Source organism: Cordyceps javanica, chromosome 1 (assembly GCF_051103115.1).
Source record: "Cordyceps javanica chromosome 1, complete sequence".
Classification (NCBI taxonomy): Eukaryota; Fungi; Ascomycota; class Sordariomycetes; order Hypocreales; family Cordycipitaceae; genus Cordyceps; species Cordyceps javanica.
The window spans coordinates 1,282,276-1,302,994 of record NC_139295.1 but is presented as its reverse complement, the minus strand read 5'-3'; the positions used below and the strand labels follow the sequence as shown (position 1 = coordinate 1,302,994).

General features: G+C 52.5%; 10 protein-coding genes across 10 annotated transcripts; 2 read left to right on the top strand and 8 right to left on the bottom strand.

The window, feature by feature from the left end:
• Nucleotides 1–312: 312 nt before the first annotated feature.
• Nucleotides 313–2,802, bottom strand: V2A60_000403 (elongation factor G; the record flags this gene model as incomplete). Its single annotated transcript, XM_083251774.1, has 3 exons — nucleotides 313–2,394; nucleotides 2,453–2,564; nucleotides 2,642–2,802. 3 exons carry the CDS (start codon nucleotides 2,800–2,802, stop codon nucleotides 313–315), a joined length of 2,355 nt encoding a protein of 784 aa, XP_083107900.1.
• A 415-nt stretch (nucleotides 2,803–3,217) lies between these two features.
• On the bottom strand, nucleotides 3,218–4,752 carry V2A60_000402 (aspartic peptidase domain-containing protein; the record flags this gene model as incomplete). The annotated part of the gene is made up of 2 exons (XM_083251773.1): nucleotides 3,218–4,353; nucleotides 4,431–4,752. 2 exons carry the CDS (start codon nucleotides 4,750–4,752, stop codon nucleotides 3,218–3,220), a joined length of 1,458 nt encoding a protein of 485 aa, XP_083107899.1.
• Nucleotides 4,753–8,459: 3,707 nt separating this feature from the next.
• V2A60_000401 (uncharacterized protein) lies at nucleotides 8,460–9,458 on the bottom strand (the record flags this gene model as incomplete). Its single annotated transcript, XM_083251772.1, has 1 exon — nucleotides 8,460–9,458. One exon carries the CDS (start codon nucleotides 9,456–9,458, stop codon nucleotides 8,460–8,462), a length of 999 nt encoding a protein of 332 aa, XP_083107898.1.
• A 463-nt stretch (nucleotides 9,459–9,921) lies between these two features.
• Nucleotides 9,922–12,014, top strand: V2A60_000400 (fungal specific transcription factor domain-containing protein; the record flags this gene model as incomplete). Its single annotated transcript, XM_083251771.1, has 4 exons — nucleotides 9,922–10,013; nucleotides 10,045–10,157; nucleotides 10,212–11,760; nucleotides 11,813–12,014. The coding sequence occupies 4 exons, from the start codon at nucleotides 9,922–9,924 to the stop codon at nucleotides 12,012–12,014; spliced, it is 1,956 nt and encodes a 651-aa protein (XP_083107897.1).
• Nucleotides 12,015–12,180: 166 nt separating this feature from the next.
• V2A60_000399 (uncharacterized protein) lies at nucleotides 12,181–12,612 on the bottom strand (the record flags this gene model as incomplete). Its single annotated transcript, XM_083251770.1, has 1 exon — nucleotides 12,181–12,612. One exon carries the CDS (start codon nucleotides 12,610–12,612, stop codon nucleotides 12,181–12,183), a length of 432 nt encoding a protein of 143 aa, XP_083107896.1.
• Nucleotides 12,613–12,852: 240 nt separating this feature from the next.
• V2A60_000398 (uncharacterized protein) lies at nucleotides 12,853–13,632 on the bottom strand (the record flags this gene model as incomplete). Its single annotated transcript, XM_083251769.1, has 2 exons — nucleotides 12,853–13,333; nucleotides 13,397–13,632. The coding sequence occupies 2 exons, from the start codon at nucleotides 13,630–13,632 to the stop codon at nucleotides 12,853–12,855; spliced, it is 717 nt and encodes a 238-aa protein (XP_083107895.1).
• Nucleotides 13,633–14,195: 563 nt separating this feature from the next.
• V2A60_000397 (uncharacterized protein) lies at nucleotides 14,196–14,854 on the bottom strand (the record flags this gene model as incomplete). The annotated part of the gene is made up of 2 exons (XM_083251768.1): nucleotides 14,196–14,556; nucleotides 14,667–14,854. The coding sequence occupies 2 exons, from the start codon at nucleotides 14,852–14,854 to the stop codon at nucleotides 14,196–14,198; spliced, it is 549 nt and encodes a 182-aa protein (XP_083107894.1).
• A 719-nt stretch (nucleotides 14,855–15,573) lies between these two features.
• V2A60_000396 (uncharacterized protein) lies at nucleotides 15,574–16,838 on the top strand (the record flags this gene model as incomplete). Its single annotated transcript, XM_083251767.1, has 2 exons — nucleotides 15,574–15,854; nucleotides 15,932–16,838. 2 exons carry the CDS (start codon nucleotides 15,574–15,576, stop codon nucleotides 16,836–16,838), a joined length of 1,188 nt encoding a protein of 395 aa, XP_083107893.1.
• A 692-nt stretch (nucleotides 16,839–17,530) lies between these two features.
• On the bottom strand, nucleotides 17,531–18,276 carry V2A60_000395 (uncharacterized protein; the record flags this gene model as incomplete). Its single annotated transcript, XM_083251766.1, has 2 exons — nucleotides 17,531–18,190; nucleotides 18,262–18,276. The coding sequence occupies 2 exons, from the start codon at nucleotides 18,274–18,276 to the stop codon at nucleotides 17,531–17,533; spliced, it is 675 nt and encodes a 224-aa protein (XP_083107892.1).
• Nucleotides 18,277–19,383: 1,107 nt separating this feature from the next.
• Nucleotides 19,384–20,315, bottom strand: V2A60_000394 (protein-tyrosine phosphatase family protein; the record flags this gene model as incomplete). Its single annotated transcript, XM_083251765.1, has 2 exons — nucleotides 19,384–20,144; nucleotides 20,207–20,315. The coding sequence occupies 2 exons, from the start codon at nucleotides 20,313–20,315 to the stop codon at nucleotides 19,384–19,386; spliced, it is 870 nt and encodes a 289-aa protein (XP_083107891.1).
• Between the last annotated feature and the right edge of the window lie 404 nt (nucleotides 20,316–20,719).

Here is a 20,719-nt window from a genome sequence, read left to right as displayed (position 1 = left end):
TGTGGTATCGATTCGAAACGCGGTAAATCACTATATATAATGCTCTGTCTATTGTAGTTCAATGTGCCACAATATCCGACTCTAAATCTCGTTTTCTGTTGCTCCGAAATACCGTAACATAAAGTACAAATTCAACTTTTTGGACTAGAGAAGAGTTATTTCTGTAAATCGTGCAAAATTCTTGTTCCCTCTTTTTTTTTATACAAGCCAGCGCCATAGTGGTACACTTGAGAAAGATGACACTCCCTTGGTTGTTTCTGGAGCACCATCTTCCCAATTTCCAATTACAAAATTTTCATCTTCTTGAATAGATTATTTCGAGCGCTTGGCCTCGAGCTCCGCCTCGTGCTTGGCGACGAGCTCCTTCTGCAGGTGAGGCGGCGCGGCGGCGTAGTGGCTAAACTCCATGCTGAACTCGCCCTTGCCCTGGGTGGCGGCGCGTAGCTGGGAGCTGAAGCCGAACATGGCGTTGAGACTGCAGTCGCAGGTGAGGGTGAAGTCCTCGGTACCAATGTCCGTGTCGTGGACGACGGCGCCGCGCTTGTTCATGAGCATGAGGATGGCGCCCTGGAACTCGTTGGGGGCGGTGATGGTCGTCTTCATCAGGGGTTCGAGGACCTGCCCGCCGGCTTCAGGGAAGGTCTTGCGGAAGGCCATCTGCGTGGCCAGGCTGAAAGCGTGGTCCGAAGAATCGGTGACGTGGGTCGCGCCGTCGTTGATGATCATCTTGGCGCCGATGACGCGGTGGCCCAGGAGCGGGCCCTTGTCCGTCGCCAGCTCGAAACCCTTGGCGCACGCCGTCAAGAACTTGTCGGGGATGGTGCCGCCGACGACCTGGCTCTCGTAAAAGTTGGCGCTGGGGTCGTCGTTGGGCTCAATGTAGCCGACGACGCGCGCGTAGTCGCCAGGGCCGCCAGACTGGCGCTTGAAGAGGAAGTCAAAATCAGCGTGGCGCGAGATGGTCTCGCGGTAGGCGACACGGGGCTGGCCAGTCACACATTCAGTCTTGTACTCGCGCCTGAGACGCTCGACGTACACTTCCAGGTGAAGCTCGCCCATGCCGGAGATGATGGTCTCCTCGCTCTCCGCGTCGACGTGGACACGGAATGTCGGATCCTCGCGCTGGAAGCGGTTCATGGCTTTCGAGAAGTTGTCGGCATCGGTGGTGCGCTTAGGCTTGATGGACAGAGACATGACGGCATCGGGGACGAACATGGAGGACATGGTGTATGGCAGGCCACCATCGGTGAAGGTATCGCCCGAGGCGCAGTCGACGCCAAAGACGGCGCAAATCTCACCCGCGCCAACCTCGTTGACATCCTCCATTTCGTTGGAGTGCATGCGGACGATGCGGGGGATGCGAACCTTCTTGTCGGTGCGGCTGTTGAAGAGGTAGGACCCCTTGTTGAGCGTGCCCTGGTAGACGCGGATGTAGGTGAGCTGGCCGTAGTTGTTCTCCTCGAGCTTGAAGGCGAGACCGACGAAAGGGAGCGAGTTGTAGGGAACGAGCTTGACCGTCTTTTCGTTTTGCAGCTTGTCGAGCGCCGTATTCTCGATCTGGGCCGGGTTGGGCAGGTAGTCGCAGACGGCGTCGAGCATGGGCTGGACGGCCTTGTCGGCGAGGGCGGAGCCCATGAGAACGGGAGAGAACTTGCGGGCAATGGTGGCGCGGCGGATGGCACCCTTGATCTGGGCAATGGTGGGCTCCTGCTCGTCGAGGAAGATTTCAGCCATTTCGTCGTCGACGTCAGCGAGCTTCTCAATCAGGATCTGGCGCTTCTCCTCGACGAGGTCCTGGAGGTTGGCGGGGATCTTGTCCTCGATGCGAATCTTGGTGCCACGGGGCGCCTCAAAGTACATGGCCTTGCGCTCAATCAGGTCGACGATGCCCTCGAACTCGTCCTCGGCGCCAATGGGGATCTGGATGGCGGCGGCGGGCATCTTGAGCTTGGTGTTGATCTGCTCGACGGCCTTCCAGGGGTTGGCACCCATGCGGTCCATCTTGTTGACAAAGGAGATGCGGGGGACGTCGTAGCGCTTCATCTGACGGTCGACGGTGATGGTCTGCGACTGGACGCCGCTGACGGCGCACAGGATCATGACGGCACCGTCGAGAACGCGCAGAGCACGCTCGACCTCAATGGTAAAGTCGATATGGCCAGGAGTGTCAATCAGGTTGAAGTGGTACGTCTCCTCCTTTCCGTCTTCCGTCTTTTTCCAGTCGCAAAAGGTCGCGGCAGACTGGATCGTGATGCCCTTTTCTCGCTCAAGGTCCATAGAGTCCATTTTTGCGCCGACAGAGTCCTTGCCGCGGACTTCGTGGATCGCCTTGATTCGGCCGGTGTAGAAGAGAACGCGCTCGGTGACTGTCGTCTTTCCGGAGTCAATGTGCGCCTAGATATGATGTTAGAGCCAAGGCACGCGGTATTTGGGGGTGTCTTCGGGCACGTACGGCGATGCCAATATTGCGTACGCGGGAGAGGCGAGCAGCCTCCTCGGGGGACATGTTGGCGGCGACGTATTCGGGGGTAAGACTGGCAGCATCTTCCTGCGCCTTCTTCAGCCTGTACAATTGAGTCGTGTCAGCCATAAAATCTGGGCCAAATGCACGCACGTTGAGTCCAAGGGGCCAACAACTCACGCATCCTGCGCCGCGGCGTGCTTGGTGCTGGTCTGGCTGAATGCGCGCCGGGCGGGAAAGGGCGCTATAGCGACCTTGAAGTCACGAAAGCCGGCCGAGGATCTCGAAGAATCCGAAATCAGACGGCAGTTAAGCCACCTGACGGGGTTGAGGACCCTCATGTTGCCAGACTGTCGGCAACAAAAATGATTGTCGTGGTTGACAGCAAGCAACTAGTTAGTGCCGGGTCCCTGGAAACTTTTTTTCTGCCAGGGGCATCATCATCGGCCCTGCACGTGCTAGCGTGGCAGAGCAGTGAGTGAGGAACAGCAATCATTTATTGCAAGTAATAAAGTTTTATTACAATAATTGAAGAGTGTTTAGTAAAAGTAATAATTTTGTAGGGGTATTCATGACGCTAGTTGATATTTATTCATCTCTGTATGCAAATCTATAATATGAAATATGAACGAATATTTCGACACAGAAAAATTCGACGCCAGCATGTTCGGAAGCTAGCCCAGCGACGAGCCGGCTCGTATAGAAACAATATTCAGTGTATAAGGTAGCAAGGGCGGTAAAAGTAAGGGCAGTCCCTTAAATGAAATTGGTCAACAGGGCGAAAAATGTTGGCACAGAGACGGCGACCAGTCCGAGAGCCGAGAGGCCGACGGTCGCAGCGCCGCTCTGGAAACCGGAACTGGCCTTGAAGTCAGGCGTGCTGCTTGATCCGCTGCCGCCACTCGTAGTAGAATTGGGAGCGGGAGTGGACGAGGGGATGGGTGCACCCTTGGAGGGGAAGGGAACGACATTGGAGGAGGATGCGTTGAACTTGGTGGGCGCAATGGCAACCTGGTTGTTTTCCAGGTCGTACACGACGTAGGCAGAGCGCAAGAAGCTGTCACCGAGCAGGTAGGTGTTTGGCGAGCCATCCGTGGAGGCGGACTGAGCCTGGATACCGAAAGAGCAAGCGGCCGTGCTCTTGTGCCTGCCACTCGACACGCTCACGCCGGCCTGATCGAGAACCAGCTCGTCCATCGTGACGTTGATGACGGGGCCCTGGCTGCCGCCAAAGCCAAAGGAGAAGTACGCGCCACTGCCGGCGATATTGCAGGGGACGACGGCGATTCCGAGGCTCTGGCTGTAGGCCGCGCCGACTTCCTGCCAAATCTGCTGGGTAATGTCGGTGGGGAGGTAGGAGAGCGTGGTGCCGGAGTCGAGGAGGGCGGTGATGGGGAAGCTGGACGACGAGAAGGAGTCGGAGCCGGACGAGCTGTGGCCGTCGACCGAGGTCAGAGGGACGCTGAACTCGACAACCTGACCGGAGCTGCCGCCGCTGGGAAGAAGGTCTAGGCGTGTCAAGTCGCCCTGGTACTTTTCGGTATCAATCGCGCCGAAAAGGAGATTGCCCTTGCTTGCGTCCAGGTCGTTGAGCCAGAGGCTGTACGCGACTGTCTTGATGTTGCCCGAGGTCTGCATGGCAATGGGCAGGTTGGGGTACGTGTCCCGCACCGTCTGGAGAGAGGCCTCATTGCCCCTGTAGCCGATACCGACCAAGCCGAAAGGGATGTCGGTCTCCTCGGCGAGACCCATGGTCAGGTTCTTGATGGTGGAACCGCCGAGCTGGAAGTTGTCGAGAAAGTATGCGCCCTTTGCGCTGCTCTTATCGACGTATTGGATCTCAAAGCTGCCTTCGTCGTAGGGAGTAAAGGTACTCGACTTGCTCGAGGTGACTGTGAGGCGCATGTTAGCAACACACACACACAAAATAGACCAAAGGCAACCATTGCCTCCGAGTTTTGTTACATACAGGAGCCCTTGGAGCAGCCATTGCTCTGTCCGGGTCTTGTGATTTTGTCGCTCTTGGCCTGGCAGGCCTCTGATCCGCTCGAGGGCACCCAGACATCACTGCTGCCAGTGTCGAGCTGGAGAGAGAATTTTTGGCCAGGCGTGCCGACAGTGACGTCAATAAAGTAGCCTCCGTCCTGTCTCAGGTTGGAGATGTCGCCCTCGACGCTCGAGGCACGGCGCTGCAGGTTGGTGTGCGCCTTCTTTTCGAAATCCATGAGGACATACTGCGCGGTGGCGGACGCGGACAGCAGGGCTGCCAAGGTCGCGGCGGCGGCCTTCATTGCGAAGTGGAGGGCGTTGAATTTGATGCGATTCCGGGGAGGGGAGGGAAACCTGTGTGAAGTGGACGTTGCGGTTTTACCGGCTCAGTAGTCGATGACGGGGATCACAGGTGCGGCGCCAACAGCAAAACGGCGGGCAACGGGGCTGACCCGGTTTGACAAGGTGCACAAAGAATGATGCAAGACGATGATGCACGGAGCCGAGCTGTCCTGGGAACGGAACCGAGTGATGTAGCTGGAGATTGAGTTGATTGATCTCGAAGCTCTGACGGTTGTGAGTGGCCTTTCGAGGAGAGCGAGACTTTGTCAGACAATTGAATTGGAAGAGAGAAGAAGAAGCAAGGCAGAGCAAGGAAGGCAAAGCCGAGGGTGTCAGGAGCGTGGGTTTCGACTAGTCTTGTATAAGAAGCAGGATGAGCGGAGACGTGGGACGGATGGACGGTAAGGACGGCAAGGATTGCAGGGACTTTAATGGGACAGTAAGATGCTTCCATGAGGACTACAAGTAAACTACCAAACTACTACGACCTGCTACTTGACTATCTACCTACCTCGAATTGGTCAAGGTGCACTCGTAATGCAATGCACACCAATCACAAGGGAAGCGCGCTAGTGCTACACTTGATGGAGGACGGCCAAGCAAGACACGGCCATGCATCTTGTTTTCTTCGGGGGTGCCGGTGCGAAACCCGGATGACGCCCGAGGAGTTGTGAAAGGTGCTTCAGCAGAGCAGGGCCAGGCCCAGGCTGCCAGGGCAAAGGAGCCAGGAAAAAGGACAAGAGATTCCCCAGTTAATTTGCGGCTGTATCGGGGAACTCCAACAAGCCATGTAGAACTAACAGGGGGGGGGGGGGGGGGGGGGGTCATCATTTTCGCCTCCGGAACTTGCCAACGTAGGATACTTTGGGGCCGAGAAGAGAGAATTTGAGTATAGAAAAAGAAAAAGGAAAAAAAAAAAAAATCAATGCAGCGGACTCTTCAACTCGCCGAAACCCAAAAGTGCTGCGCCGCCGCCGCCCATGGGGAGATGTCGGCATGAAAATGCCGCCAAGAGATGGTTGATCCGGCTTTACAAGGGTCGCCACCGACCAACCATCCGGGGGCTAGCGTTGCCAGGACGCGTGTATGTATCTTTTACTATTACTTACCAGTAATTATTAGGCGGTTGTGTTATTAGTTCCCCAGTGATTGGTCATAGCACGCTGCTGCGTGGCATCTCGACAGAGTTGGCTCTTGCCTCCCGAGTAGCTGCGCCCGTCAAAGATTGAGATATTGGATTCATCACTATTTTATTTTCCCCCTTCGTTTTTTGACCAAGCCGAAACTACGAGTCTGACAAGTATCGAGGTAGCGCACCAAGCATGCCCAGAGCCAGACAGGATAACCAGCTCGCTGTACCACGGGCAGTAACTGCAATCTACTTGCAAGTCACTTATATAAATTCTAAACAAGATTTCTTCCCGTGAATTTTGCAATCAGATTCGCCGGCTTCATGCATGTCCTGTACTGATACTACTGCGCCACAACCACCTTGCTACGCAAAATATCCTGACCAGGCGGACCCAGTTGATTCTGATTGACGAGTCATGCCACACAAGCCACAGTTCTGGCTTGCGCGGCTCTTGGTTACCACTTCAAACTTGTCCGCCTTGAGCTAAGCACAGCGACCTACTTATCCATGCACCACCGCATGATCCCGTCTAGTTTGCAGGCAATCCAGCAATCTCCAATCAAGTTGATGCATCCCGATCGAAACGCGCGCAAGCACTGCCTCTCTCTCCCGTCAAAGATCGGTCCTGGGACGAAACGTCAGGGGTCCCCGATGCTACACGACGTGCCGTGACGGGGCCGGCTGCCTCGACCTACTGCAGGTATACCAGTACTTAAGTTATACACTTCACCTGGGCATTTCTTAAAACAAACTTGAAACCCTACTTCTTTATATACCACTGTCAACACTGCAACCTTTTAAAATCAACCACATTTGTATATTTTGACGGCTCATTCTATATTTGAAAGCTCTTTTTTTTTCTTTTTTTTCTTTTTTTTTCTATCTTTTTTCTCCCTTTTTTCTTTTCGGTTCTGGTCTTTGCGCTGCCAGGATGCTTGTGATGGAAAAGGCAGTGGTTGGATTACATGCCTACAAGCGTTGAAAAGTCCTCAACGAAGCAGAAAACGGCATCCTTGCCCAACCCCCCAGTCCGTGGCTCCCTTGCACTCCAGGTAGACGCGAGAGGCCCGTCTTCAGCGTCAATCCAAAGTCCACGAACTAGACCGTAAAGATCCGTTGAATGAGCGACTTGATTTCGCGTTTATTTCGTATCCGCCGTGACTCTTCTCAGGCGCGTGGCGTTAAATATGCGCCTGGCTGCTTGCTAGTTGTCATGACATTGAGAGTTGAAATCCTGCTCACTGCAGCCACGTTGCACGCAGTCAAGGTTCGACGTGGTTGAGATGAGAGCATTTGCCGTGGTAATCCGACTCCCCGCAGTCGCCTTGAGTGCAAGCATGTTCATCATTGGTCTCCCCGAAGCCAGGCGGACAGCTGTAGCTCTTGGTGGGCTTGGCGAACGTCCGAGTCTGACGGCAATCGCACCCCTGCTGCTCGGTCAAGGCTGCTGGTAGCGTATTATTAGACTCGATAATGCATCCAGCATTATAGTCACTCTTCTCGCAGCCAGTTTGTATGCAATCCGCGGAGCCTGTTGAAGCTAGCTGCCAGCCACGAGGGCATTCGCTCTTCCCAGGACGTAATGATATCTGCACGGGCCAACCACAATCACACGAGCTGGCTTCTTTTACCCCTGTGGGTTTTTCTCCAAGTGGAAAAGTATCATAACATTCTTTACCAGGAGTATAAAGAAATTGATCCGACGAGCAGTCATGTTGCTGGCAGTTGGCGTAAGCGATGGTGGTAGTGTTGGGGTGGTATGCAAGAATGTAGTCGTAATCAATCGGACAGGGGTCGTCATGGGATCTAAGCTTGTATATTATGGGCTTGTCGCATCTACACGAATTCTGCTTTTTTCCCCGCGTCTGTATCGAGTTGCCTGTTTGCATAGGCGTTGCAGACAACCCCAACGCTGCGGCGAGAAAGAGGATGGCGATCTTCATGTCTGGAGACGAAGTGCTTAATTTTCGGTAGATATTCCAAGGGTAAAAAGCAGTACGTTTGAAAAAGTCTTTCTTGACAGGGAAATCCAGCTGTTTTAATACTTGGACGCGCAAGGTTATCGGTTGGTACCCGAAAGTTTTGGTGCTTGCTACTGTCAAGTGGCGACCAGAATGAGCTGATTATGCGGTAGAGGTACTCTGTGCATTGGAGAATCTCCTCTCAGTACTATTAAAACGCCAAAAGACGTAATACGAAGGATGAACTGATTATGCATTAGAGGTACCCTGTGTGCATCGAAGACCCTCATACTACTCAGTAGGAATGACGGACAAACAGGGCCATGCAGGGTTCAAGGTGCCTGGGTGTGGTGGATATCGATGGGCAAACGCGATGTGCCGAGGACGACATGCGAGTCGCGAGATGAAAGCTGTAAGTAAGTACACCACCAGGCCTGACGCCACTGAGGTTGCCCAACACACCGTGACTTGCTCCTTTATAAACTCTAAAGAAACCAGACCCTACCGCCCGTCTCCAAGTCGGGAAACAACAGCCAATGCCTGAGACCTCAAGTACTCATATACTCCAATTTGCTTACGTCTGCATCCCCAACACCATCCCACATAAGTCGGCCAGAGTTGGACGCTCCTCTGGCCTCGGACGCATGCAGGCTTCAACGATGGCTTGAAGCGGAGGTGGAACAGGCCAATCGACAAAGCGCGTGATTGGGCCATTCGCGTAGATCATACTTTTGATGCAGTTTCCAATGTCGTATATATCGGATCTAGGGCTCCACCCCGAGTCCTCCAGGCCCCCCTTGAAGGCGACCTCGGGCGCCTCACGCTCTCCCCAACGGCTCTCGAGATCGCAAACAACCAGGCGCTGGCCGTCGTTGGAAAATAGAAGGTTATCGGCGCGTAAGTCGCGATGGATGATGCCAAGCGAGTGAAGACAATGCAAGGCGTCAATAAGTTGTACTATCCAGCTCTTGTAAACAGCCAAGGAGGAGACGTTAGCGAGGGTGCGCGCGCTGGACGACAGCTTTTCGAAGACAAGCTGCCCATCGGAAGACCTTCCGAGAAGCTGGATAATGTTGGGAGAGTGTGGATGACCCGGTACAGAGCCGCCTTGGCACTTGATTAGATTCTCGACTTCGCTTCGGTACTTGCCCTTTTTAACAAAGTGCTTCGCTGGGTTGACTGGGACAAGAGGAAGCTTGGAAATGAGCTCGCTCACGTCCTCAGAATCGTCCTCTATAACCTTGGGATGCTCCAAAAAGCAGTTCAGTGCACGTATATCGTCGCCGTCGACCTCAAATTGACCAGACATGGCGGGCAAGTTGCGATGGAGCCTGAGGATATCGCCCGAAAGAGTACCGGGAACGTCGAAGATGCGTACGCATTGGCCATGTTTGGTACCGTCGTCATACCAGAACGTCATGGAAGACTTGTCGCCGCGCTGAAGATCTAGCTCGAGAACTGGTTGACCGCCAGGGGGGAATAGATTGGTAGCGAGGCGACGCTGCTCATACTCGGCTCGTAAACGGCGCACATTTTTGCTGAACGGGTCGTCGCTTTGAATCTGGCTAGCCATAGCTTGCTGGTCGGCACTGATTCTGAATAAGAAGGAACGGATGGTGAGGGCGATGTTGTAGGCAGGCAGGCGAGTTAGGCTCTTGTATGGTAAGATATGCTAGGAAAAGCGGCTGCAACCAGCAGCATGTTAGGCAACAGTTTCAACGTACAAATGCCACTCACCCGTCTGAGTGGATACTGTTTGCCAACACTGCTTGATGACACCCTCAGTGTGCCGATACGCGCAGCGGCCTACGAGCCTGTATAAGATCCATGGGTGTAGAGGTACTTCATTTAAGCGAGTTTTAGGGAGCGGGAGCGGGTGCAGCACAGAAGATTACGCCAGGAAACCCCGCAACTGCTACCGCGTTTCTGAGGGCACTAAACTTAAACTTCACTGCCATCAATACCGTGCCTTGTACTCTGTAATCCGTACAGATTAAACAGTTCTTTGGGTACTCAGTAAGACTGCGTCAGAAGGCATGGAGTCGACGCAAATTGCACCACAGGCGACATCCTCTGTGCGCCGGCAAGCTCTCAACGTAGCCCTCGCCGCCGACCTCTCCGAGAACAGGTTTGTGGATTGCTAACTGCACAGTTGGCAGGCTTGTGACGCTTGCCGTCAACGCAAGACCAAATGCGACGAGGCTAAGCCCGCATGCAAGCGCTGTGCGAGGCTCTCAATACCCTGCCGATACGATGACACGATTGGATCGAGGTGAGCTCAAATAGTGCCGTGTCTATGATCGCTTTGCTTGTGTACCCGACTAAGGCTATGACGAATATAGTAAAACGGTCCTAGCCGTCGAGCTCCGAGACACGTTGAGGGATATGAATGAGAAGCTCGAAGCGCTCGGGAAAGAACAGGCAGAACAGCGACTCTTGTTGTCCAGAGTCGTAGCTGACTCGCGTACCCGAACACATTACGCAGGCAGTCCCTCGTTCGGTATGCCGTCCGCGCCCGTTGGCTCACCTCTCGATGCGCCCACCTCTGTCACCTCCGCACACTATCCAGACCTTGACATGGAACGTGTCCAGGACGAACTCTCTCTGACGCAACGACACTCTACTGCTCCACAGCATCTGTTGCTTTGGCCATGCTCGCCGCTCAAATTGGGGCGCGTGGAGCTCCAATATCCCATGGACATGGAGATCAAGCGTGCGAAACTGCCTTTGACGACCAAGCCGCCCCGATTTCTGCAGCCTTTGCTTGCGAATCAATCACCATGGATTGCCACGTTGTCTCTGGGCCAGCTAACGGTGCTGACGGAGGCATACTTTTCGCATTTCCATCCCGTCTGTCTTGTGCTTGACGAGGTACACTTTTACTCGACACATCTTTCCAATGCTGTTAAACACGGCTTCTCAACGAGCTTAGATAGCAGCATAGTTCTTCTCGTCTGCTCTCTGGGCGCAGTTGCTGCTCATTACAGCGGCAAGGAGGAGTGGGCAGGGGAGGATTCATCAGAGGTCGGCCTGGGATTCTTTAATCTCGCATTAGACATGTTCCGACACGCTGGTGGTGCCGATTGGAGCAGTGTTCAGTGTTTGCTCCTTATGGGGCTCTTTCATTCGAGCAACTTGAATGTCTACGATGCGTGGCAGTCTATTCACAAAGCATGTTCCGTCATGTTGATTCTTGTACCGTTGCAGACTCAACTTGAGCCACACCAGTGTGAGCTGTTCTGGATTGGCTATCTGCATGAAAGCCAAATCCTCGCCGAATTCGATTTTCCTGCTAGTGGGCTTGGGAAACTCGAAGGCGCAATACCTTTGCCGCTCAAGCCAGGCGCAGGTCAAGATGCTCAGCATGCGCGGTATTCCTTCTTTTTCCTGAGCCTCATCACCATGCGCCTGCTTCTTAACCGGACCATCTATCACCTATACAGCAAGGAGAAGAACCGTGACAACATGGTATCTGATGCAGGCCCCAGCTTTCGATCGCCCCCAAGGTCCGTAGTTCGAGAACTAGATCGTCAACTCGAGGAATGGCGGAGCTGCCTTCCTGATGATTTCAAGTTCGAATCGTTCGACAATACCCCGAACAGCGTCTTTACCTTTGGAGAGATGCAGTCCTGGTCGACTATGGACCGGTTACGAGGCTCTTTGATGGCGCGATATTTTGCCGCAAAATCCATCATACACCGCTCATGTCTGTATCGGACGCTTCACGGGGAAGAGCATAGCTTGCGTACAGATGGCGAAGATGACGAACGAGGCGCCAGAGTTGCTCTGGAGGCGGCACGTCTCTCGATCTTGTACAGCGGCATTTTACACCAACCCCTGCCATTGCTTCTGCACCCTATTAATTCGTGGCGAAGGTATGAGAGATTCCTGAAAACTGGCGCGTTTAAAATCAACTAAAAGCCTTAGTTTGTTTGTTCTCGAGATTCAGCTTATATTTTCCCACAGGCAGGGCCGTTTGACGGATGCCTTGCCCAAGGATTGGGATCAGATTCGGCAACGGGAGCAGCAGATTGTGAGCTCGCAAACTCATAAGACAGGCACCATCACTCGAGACAATGAGATCATACTAGCTCTTTTTGACCCTCCATATGGAAAGTCTATCATATGACGAGAGGAATACTCCCAGAAGCCCTGCTGGCCGTCTTTTGCCTTGATGAACCCAGGAAAAGGCCTTCTGTCCCGTGCTGACGGACGCCACCAAACCAATATTCCGCGAGGCTCGCGCTGTAGTCACATGGAATATTGAGTCGCTATCAATCAATCATTGCGAAATACTATTGTCCCAGTACGAGAAGCTCACCCTGTCGAGTGTGACCTTCGCCGTGACGGTCTCGGACGCCTTGACGAGTACCTTGGCCCAATCCTTGAGCTCCCTCGGTGGACGGTCTAGACGGGAGTTCTCCTGGCACAAAGACCTGCACAATCTCTTTATCGTTCACAGAGCCTGTGTTTGTGATGTCAACAGAGACTCGAATCTGGCTGTCGAGTGACCGGAACTTTGTGCTGCTTGGGCGCATATTCGAGTACTCAAAGGTAGTGTAAGACAAGCCGGCTCCAAAGGGAAGCAATGGCTCGATCTTGCGATGTTCAAAGAAGTGGTGTCCAGTATAAATGCGCTCCTCATAGTGGACAACGTCGTTCTCGCTGGGGTAGTTGTCAAATGATGCAGTGTCCTCCAGGCGCTTGGGGAAGGTAATAAGAAGCATACTGCAGGGGTTGACATTACCTAGCAGGACATCTGCGATGCAATTACCTTGTTATTCACCCTGGTACCAAGCGTGGACGATCGCGGGCACCTCATCTAACCAAGGCATGGTAATGGGGCTGCCAGTCTGATTGACAACGGTTCCATTTCGATTTTCTTTCCCTTTCGCGATAGCAGCGATGAGTTCGCTTGATCGACCTGGGAGATCCATTGATACCATATCACTAGTCTCCGTCTCCCATCATGAATCTTTTCCAACAACAAGAATGACAACATCAGACGAGCGTGCAAGTTCGACAGCTTCGCCGAAGAAGGCGTCGAGGTCGCCTTGGTTCTCGAGAAAGCCGATGCGACCCCCATCTCGAATCTCCTCGCGCTCCAGGTCACCGCTCATGTAATCCATATTACATGGCTCTGGCTCGCGACTGAGAGACTCCAGAAGCAGTTCATAAGACCTGCTAGCCTCCATGTACACATCCGCACGCTCCTCCGGTGAGCCATAAATCATGAACAGGGCCGACTCGGGAGACCACCGATGGCGTTCTATGTCAATGAAAGTTTTGCCATCGAGAACAAGCTTTCCAGGGCCACAGCTCGAAAAAGAAAACTGGTGAATACCTGTAGTTTTGGGGGTGACAGTGCATCGCCCGTGGTAGTAGTAGCGCTCACCACAAGTCAGCTCAAGAGGAAGACCGTCATAGCAAACAGGGTTAGAACTAGGCCTGTTCTCAACGATAAAAGGTTACCATTCAAATGTCAAATTACGCCAGAACGAGAGTCGGAACCCACGTTCCCCGGTCTCGGGGTTCTTCATGACTCCCTCATCAAGCAGAGGGAGGTAACGGTGGGCAGGGACACCTGCATGGGTAAAAACCTGGGTATTGGGGAACTTTTTGGCTACTTCTGCTTTTATAGAGTAGTATGGAGGGGTTCGGTGGTGAGCAACGAGGTTGGAGCTGCCACCGCCCGAGGCGACGGATCTGACAGCGTTCGGACCAATGACAGCAATTTCTTTTGCCATTGAGGTCTTTGAAAGGAAGAGTTTTGGCCTCGTTCTAGAGTAAGACAATTCCTGGCAGCCATTAGCAGCTTGTCCGAGCCGGCTGTCGACTAAACAAGAGAGAAGAGTACCTTCAGCACCTGCCTGCCTGAGCAAGGCACGATGTTCAGGCAGATCCGAGGCCTGCTCCTCGCCTTCATGCCAATTTTCGTACTTTTGTTTGCCAGTCTTGTGAAAAAGCTTCAGTACGCAAGTGGTGAACTCCTCAATGTACTTCATATCGACCATACCCTTGGCATATGCGTCGAGGAGATGCTTGCCACGTCTTCGGACAGGGCCAGGCATCTCTAAGTCTAGTCTGTGCCCATGCATCAAGTCAATATGGTACTTTTTACGTTGATGTAAAATTTTAGCTACCATGGAAACTAACCCCGCTCGAATAGAGGGAACGCGCTGTTGGTCCCGAACCAGTCGCTTACAGCAAGGCCGTCCCAATTCCACTCTTTGCGCAGCACATTGCGAAGAACAAATTCATTTGCAGAGGCAAATGTTCCATTGACCTTGTTGTAGGTCGTCATGATAATTCATGGGCTACTGTCCCGAAAGGCGATCTGGAAAGGCTGCAGATGAATCTCACGGAGCGCCCGATCCGGAATGCGTGCATCGAAGAAGAAACAACGTGTCTCTTGGTCAGTTGCGGCAAAGTGCTTGGTGCAGGAGCCGATCCCACAGGCCTGGATGTCAGTGATGAAAGTGCTGGCGAACTTTCCAGTGAGGAAGAAGCCTTCGCTGTAGGCTTCAAAGTTGCGTCCGCCGAGGGGCGTTCGAGGAATGCAGACACTTGGGCCGAGGATCACATCAACTTCCTTACTCTTTGCCTCTGTGACGATGATGCCACAGAGTCGTTGCAAGAGCTCTAAACCCCATGTAGCAGCTAGGGAGATTCTATCTTCTTGTGAGTAAACGTGAGCTGCGCGACAAGACCTCAGAAGGGACTCCTTACCCAGTCGGCAGCGACCAGCGCTGATGCCGTCCACAAACGTACCGCCGCGAACTCCGACAGGTCCACCCGAAGTCTTGATTCAGGAATACCAAGTCGCTCGATTGAATTGGTGCACCACATATCCTTGCCAGTGAGCAGGAGAACTTTTTCCTCCAATGTCATTCGTGCCAGCTTCTCACGAACCCATTCCTGGGCATCATGCGTGGCTGCTCCGTTAGACTGTGTGTGTCTGACCCTCATTTTTTTTTAGCAATGAGGTCATAGAGGTTGTCTGTTTACATATTGATAGAAGAGAAAGTAATAAGGGATGAAGAGCTCTTAAGTGCCAATGTCAATACATCACTTCCTTGTTGGGTAAGTCACCGTGTAAGTAATAGGTGTGGACATGGGTACGTTGACAATTGAACAATATGTGCTCCGTAACCGTAACGGGTAATATCCAGGCTATTAGCTCTCCAATCGCCGAATCCAAGCAGGTGAATTCCCCACAAAGTTGCTTTTCTGCCCCATTACTGTCCAAGCCTAGAGGAAGAAGAAGTGGATTACAGCGGGCATACTCCGTGTCTCCCCGTTGGAATCCTCAAATCGCGATAACGAGTTAGTTTGGTTTGCCCGGCAGTTGAGACCAAGATAGTGTTTGCAATGGAGCTCGTACACGGCATAATGCGGCATTTATGAAGAAATCGCTCGCCTATTGTCCACTTGCATGTTTAATTCATCACATGAGGCAGAACACACGTTGGGGTCAATGGAGGTGGAGGTACGGAGTATTCAAACAACAATTAAGCTCGTGCCACTAATAAATAAGACCCGCATCAGAAGAAACTTGGCCATCGCTTATCGTTACCTGAAAGTAGAGAAAGACATATGATAAAAGGCGAAGGATGCCTTCAATACCTATAGTCGAACGGACCTGATCGAATTGCCATCTCTCAAACTATACCATACAACTATACGCGATGCATCTCATCAATTCCTTACTAGCTCTGTCCACGGCGGCGGTCATTCATGGCGCAGCTACAAAGGTTGACGACAAGACTGGATTCTCATGGAACCCTGAGAGTTTCAAAGTTGCGGCAGTTCGCTATCCTCCCGCGAAGTACGCCTACCCGATCGCTCACAACCGGACTTGGGTGAATCTAGACTTGAATGCCACAATTGACAAGGCGGTTGAGTTTATCAATGCAGCTGGCGCCGAAGGAGTGAAGGTGATGGGGTTCCCGGAGCTATACTTCCCAGGGTATATACCTATCCGCATTGTTGCCTCCTCTCGTACCAACTGGAAAGAAATGTCTGGGCTAACATGTCGCACGACAGCTTCCCTGTCGCGTTGAATTACAACTTTACGCCTCCCAACTTTGCGCAGTACGCCAGCCAGGCCATGGTGCATGACGGGCCCGAGTGGAAACGGCTCGCAGCGGCCTTTGCGGCCAACAAGATGTACGCCGTCGTCAGCTTTGCCGAGCGCGTACCGGTCGAGGACGCCTTGTACATGGGCCAGTATCTCATCGGGCCCGACGGCGCAACGATCCACAAGCATCGCAAACTGCGCCCGTCCGGGGCGGAGAGAAACCTCTTCTCCGACGGCGACATTGAGTCGATCCGCGCCGTCAGGCTCCCGTTTGGCACCGTCACCTTTCTGAGCTGCTGGGAGAACCTGTGGCCGACGATGCGCTTCACGGCCGCGTCGCAGCCGGCGCACCTGCACGTTGCCAGCTTCCCCTTTTGCGCGGACTCGGTGGGCGACACGGAGTGGTGGGAGCACTGCGAGGGCTTCCGCTCGGTCGTCAAGACGTACACGCAGGAGGCGGGCGAGGCGGCCATCTTCTCCGCGGTCGGCAAAGCGTCCATCTACGACGTCCGCGGCGGTTTCGTGCCGGGGAGCGGCAACAGCACCGACGAGACGGATGCCGAGTCCTTTGAGCGGATGCCGTACATCACTGCTGTTCTGAACACGACCTCATGGACCGAGCCGGCGTTTAATGTCGATGCACAGCACAGCTACAGTGCCCTCGTGCAGATTCTGTCAGGTCTTGCGCCGGGTGTCCCGCGACAGTGGGGTCAGTATTTCGATCACTACGTCAGCAAGATTGCTGATCTGAGCAAGTACTATGTGTTTACTCATGCTCCTGGGAGTGTGCTCGCAAATTCTTCCAACTATCCCTCTCTCTATCAAGAGTATGGACAGACGAGCAGGCTTGTTCAGCCCGAGAAATCTTCCTGAGCTGGTTGTAAGCTAAAGAGGGTAGTCAATATTAGACTCCAGTAGCAGTTGAATGATATTTTGTCCACTCTATTGGCAAATGGTACATCATTAGCGATGAAATGAGTGACAACAGAAAGTTGGATGAAACTGGAGAGGAAATGGGAACAGGAAACCTTCTTTCCAGATAATCGGTGGGAGAAGTACTCTATGAAAAGTAGAGGCAGCGTCTACTGGGATGATTTGTATTCTGTCAATTGAAAACACTCTGATTTAACAGCCTAAGCTGTATCTCAGCGGCTGTGAGGTTGCCGTGCTGTGGGAGAAAGCCGGCTGTCATGTGGTGCACAAGCGCAGGCCGCAATTTGATGATCTTGTCTGAGAAATCTGATGTAAATCTTCCAATCAGCTCGGCTCAATAGTGGAATGTGGATAAATTGCTATACATGAAGTGCCTAACTTTGGCCCCTTGCACACTCGAGATGCATCTCGGTCTGCTCTGGCACTTTTTTCTCTCCATGGCCATTCTCGTCGCCTGTGGCTGTCTCAGCAGGAAGTCGGTCTCGAAAAGCTTCTTGAATCTTGTCCAGAGTGTATCGTTTTGTTCAACGTAGAGAAAATAAAAAACGCCAATCTCAACCATTAACCAGCCAACGTATACAAGGTAATATTTCCACCCTAACGAGTCCATACCAATGGGGTTCACAAATTGGTCACGTAGCGAGGACTAGTATACTAAGACCCATCGCATGCATGTGGTATGGCAGAATCTCCGTAGGGTAGAGAAACAGCAATAGATTGAGACAGATGTTGAGGGAATTATAGTCAATAAAAATGCAGGCGATGGTCGACTTGCTGGATGCTATCGACCCCGTCTTATCATATACGGCGATGCTAGCGGTTAGACCAGAGAAGGTGATGAATACGGCAATGGCGCCGCCGACAAACATCTGGCGACGCCCTATTGCAGTTGAGAGCCCGGCGGTAAAAATAGCGGTAACGTAATAAACAGTGCTGACGACTCCGTTCAGCAAAGTCTGATCGCGCTGGTTGGTGATCACAACGCTGCTGAGGATCTTGGTGAGATAACACGACACCAAACCGTTGCCTGACCATTGCCCAAAGGACGCAAGAGTCACGAGAATGGCAAGACGCTTTCTGTTAGCCGGCGATGAGGTTAATGCGTTTATGGTGATCTTCTGAAGCTCCTCCTTGGCCAACAAAGCCTCGTTCATCTCCCAAAACTCGGCGCGCACAAAGCCGGTCACCTTTCCGTCCTCGTGATGTCGTGCTAGCACAGCGAGAGCTTGATCTCTGTGGCCATTGCAGAACGGCCAGCGGGGCGACTCTTCGAGGCACCAGACGAGAATGACCTGGCAGCACGCATCAGATGATCATGATCGCCGCAAGCTCTGCCCTTCATTGTTGTGTTTTTCAAGGAGACCAGAGGAAATGTCATCGCGGCCAAGTTGTGTCACGAGCTCAACAAAAGATTGGCGGAGAACCATCAAATATCTCAAATACGCATTGAGTGCGATGATGAAAAGGAAAAGCTCAGCATCGGTGTATTGTATCGCGGTTTTGCCTTTCCACTGCGACTTTTAATCTCCGAGCCCGTTGTCCTATGCTTTTCGCTCTGCGCTTCTTTTGCGTGGGCCATCTTGTACATGCAGTTCAGTCGTATTTCGGAGCGTGTATGGATTCTCCAGCTTTCAGGTCGGATTGGTATATGTCGCTGTTGTTGTTGTTGCATCTGTTTTGAGCGGCGTCATCGCCACCACGCAGGGTTCCTTGCTGCGACGAATCTGGCCACAAAGAGCCGCTTCCGACACGCCTGAAAGCCGGCTGCTCTCTACCAGTGTACAATCTGTTCTTCGGCCAGCCGGGCTGCCTTGGTTTGGGTGGAAGTCAAGGCCGGACATACATTGAATATTTCCGGTGATGGCAAAGGAGCATGCACAATGCGCATCTTCAGCATTTATCTCGCCGTCCTCAACTACCTGGCCGACACATATGGTTCGTCCTCAGCTCAAGCAGCACAGAGCATGTGTCGAATTCTTATGGCTGGCATCTTCCCGTTGTTTACGCATATAATGCTGCGCAATCTAACATATCATGGCACAGGTAGTCTTCTAGGCGGGCTTGGACTTGCGCTGACAGCAGTACCGTGGCTACTTGGCTTTTTGGCCCCCAGATTCGGGCCAGAAGTCCGTTTGCGAAAATGGGGATGGATGAGCAACGACCCGGTGTCATTCGGTCTCGTCGTTTGTGGCAAAAAAGAAGTGACATTTCAGTTTGACTGGCAACTGAGATCATTTTTAACTTGGACAGATGGCGAGGTCATGTTAGACTTGGCTCTTTGCTGATTTGTCGAGTGTGATTCAAATCTATAAAGATTTACTCCTTTTCTAATTTTACGTCTTTTTTTGCTCATTTTCTTTACATTTTTGTCTTTTTTTTTTCAGATTTAGGTTTTTCTTCTCCTCCCATTTTTATAGTCGTGGAATCTTTAGACGGTAGCTCCTTGATTACTACCTAGTATTCTACTTGTGGACAGAGACTTGCTCTACGCCGCACTGGCAGCTGCAGCTGGCAGGAATTTCTTATCCATGCACGCGATCACCGGATCAAAGTTGGAAGCCTTGACAATCTCGAATACACACTGCGCCACCTGCCGGCGGCATTCGTCTTCGGCCATGCTGTACTTGTTCGGCTTGCCTTCCGCAGTCGAGCAAAGGGCATCCTCCATCTCCTTCGGACCGGGTGGCTTGCTGGCCGGGGCCTCCGCTGCAGCAGTCGAGGCTGATGCACTCTTCAGGCGCTGCTGCAAGTCGTCGAGAGCCGCCCTCTGCTCAGGAGTCTCAACATGGTTCTTGCTGTAGTCACTGGCAGTCCACTCTAGAGGCTCCCCTCTCTCGTGCTGTGCCTGGATCTGAAGCCCGGAAATCATGGTGCCTGTACGGCCATGACCGTAGCCACACCAGACCAGTGTACCATTGCGATGCTCGACAAAACTCTCCCAGCCTTTCTGGAAGTCTTCGGGAGTGAGTGTGTGGAAATCTTCGACGGGTCGCGGCGTGTAAGCTATGCCAGCTGCGGCAAGAGCAGTCTTCATATGCTCAGCATCGGCCTCGCCATTAAGGCTAATGACATGTTTAATGCCGCTCTCTTTGAAGAAAGCAATAGTCTCATTCGTGACTCTCTGGTCACTGTCCGAGCCCTGGTAGAATGGCGCAGATGAGCGAGCGAGCAGATCTCCAGGTGACATAAAGTCCTTGACGATCTCGAACCGATAGAGTCCACCTTCCTCAGGGCCGCGGCGAGAAACTTGTACCTCTAGTCAATATGAAGAACTTCTCAGAATCGAATTTGATGGGATTGTGTTATACCTGGCCAGTGCTCCGTGACATCACGTACTGCTTTTCCTGCTCTGCTGGGGAAGGCCTGGACAGCGGAGGCCGCCCCAATAAGGGTGATCAATGCTTTCTTAATGAGCATGGCGTAGAATGAATGTCAAAACGGGGTACGGAATAAAAGAATAAGATATGGCTGTCTTGTAATTAACTCTTTTTTTTTTGGCTTTGTGAGCTGTTAATAACCGTTGAATGGTCGTCTGGCACCGCCTTTATATATCCCATAGCATTTCAGGGAGGCCTGCCTAGATTCGTGAGAGCGTGACACAAGTCATGATCCATAAAGCAGGACTTTAATTTCACCCTTTCATACCCCCCGTTCCGAAGCTTTTCAAATGCCAGGGACACACGACTCATGTATCCAGCTACATAGAGTTTCATATCTCTCAAGCCCTGTTGAATATTCGATAATTCTGATATAGACAAGGCGATGACGAAGAGTCCAGGATAGAAGATTGTGGCTGTTTCAAAGCTAGCTGCCCTATCACT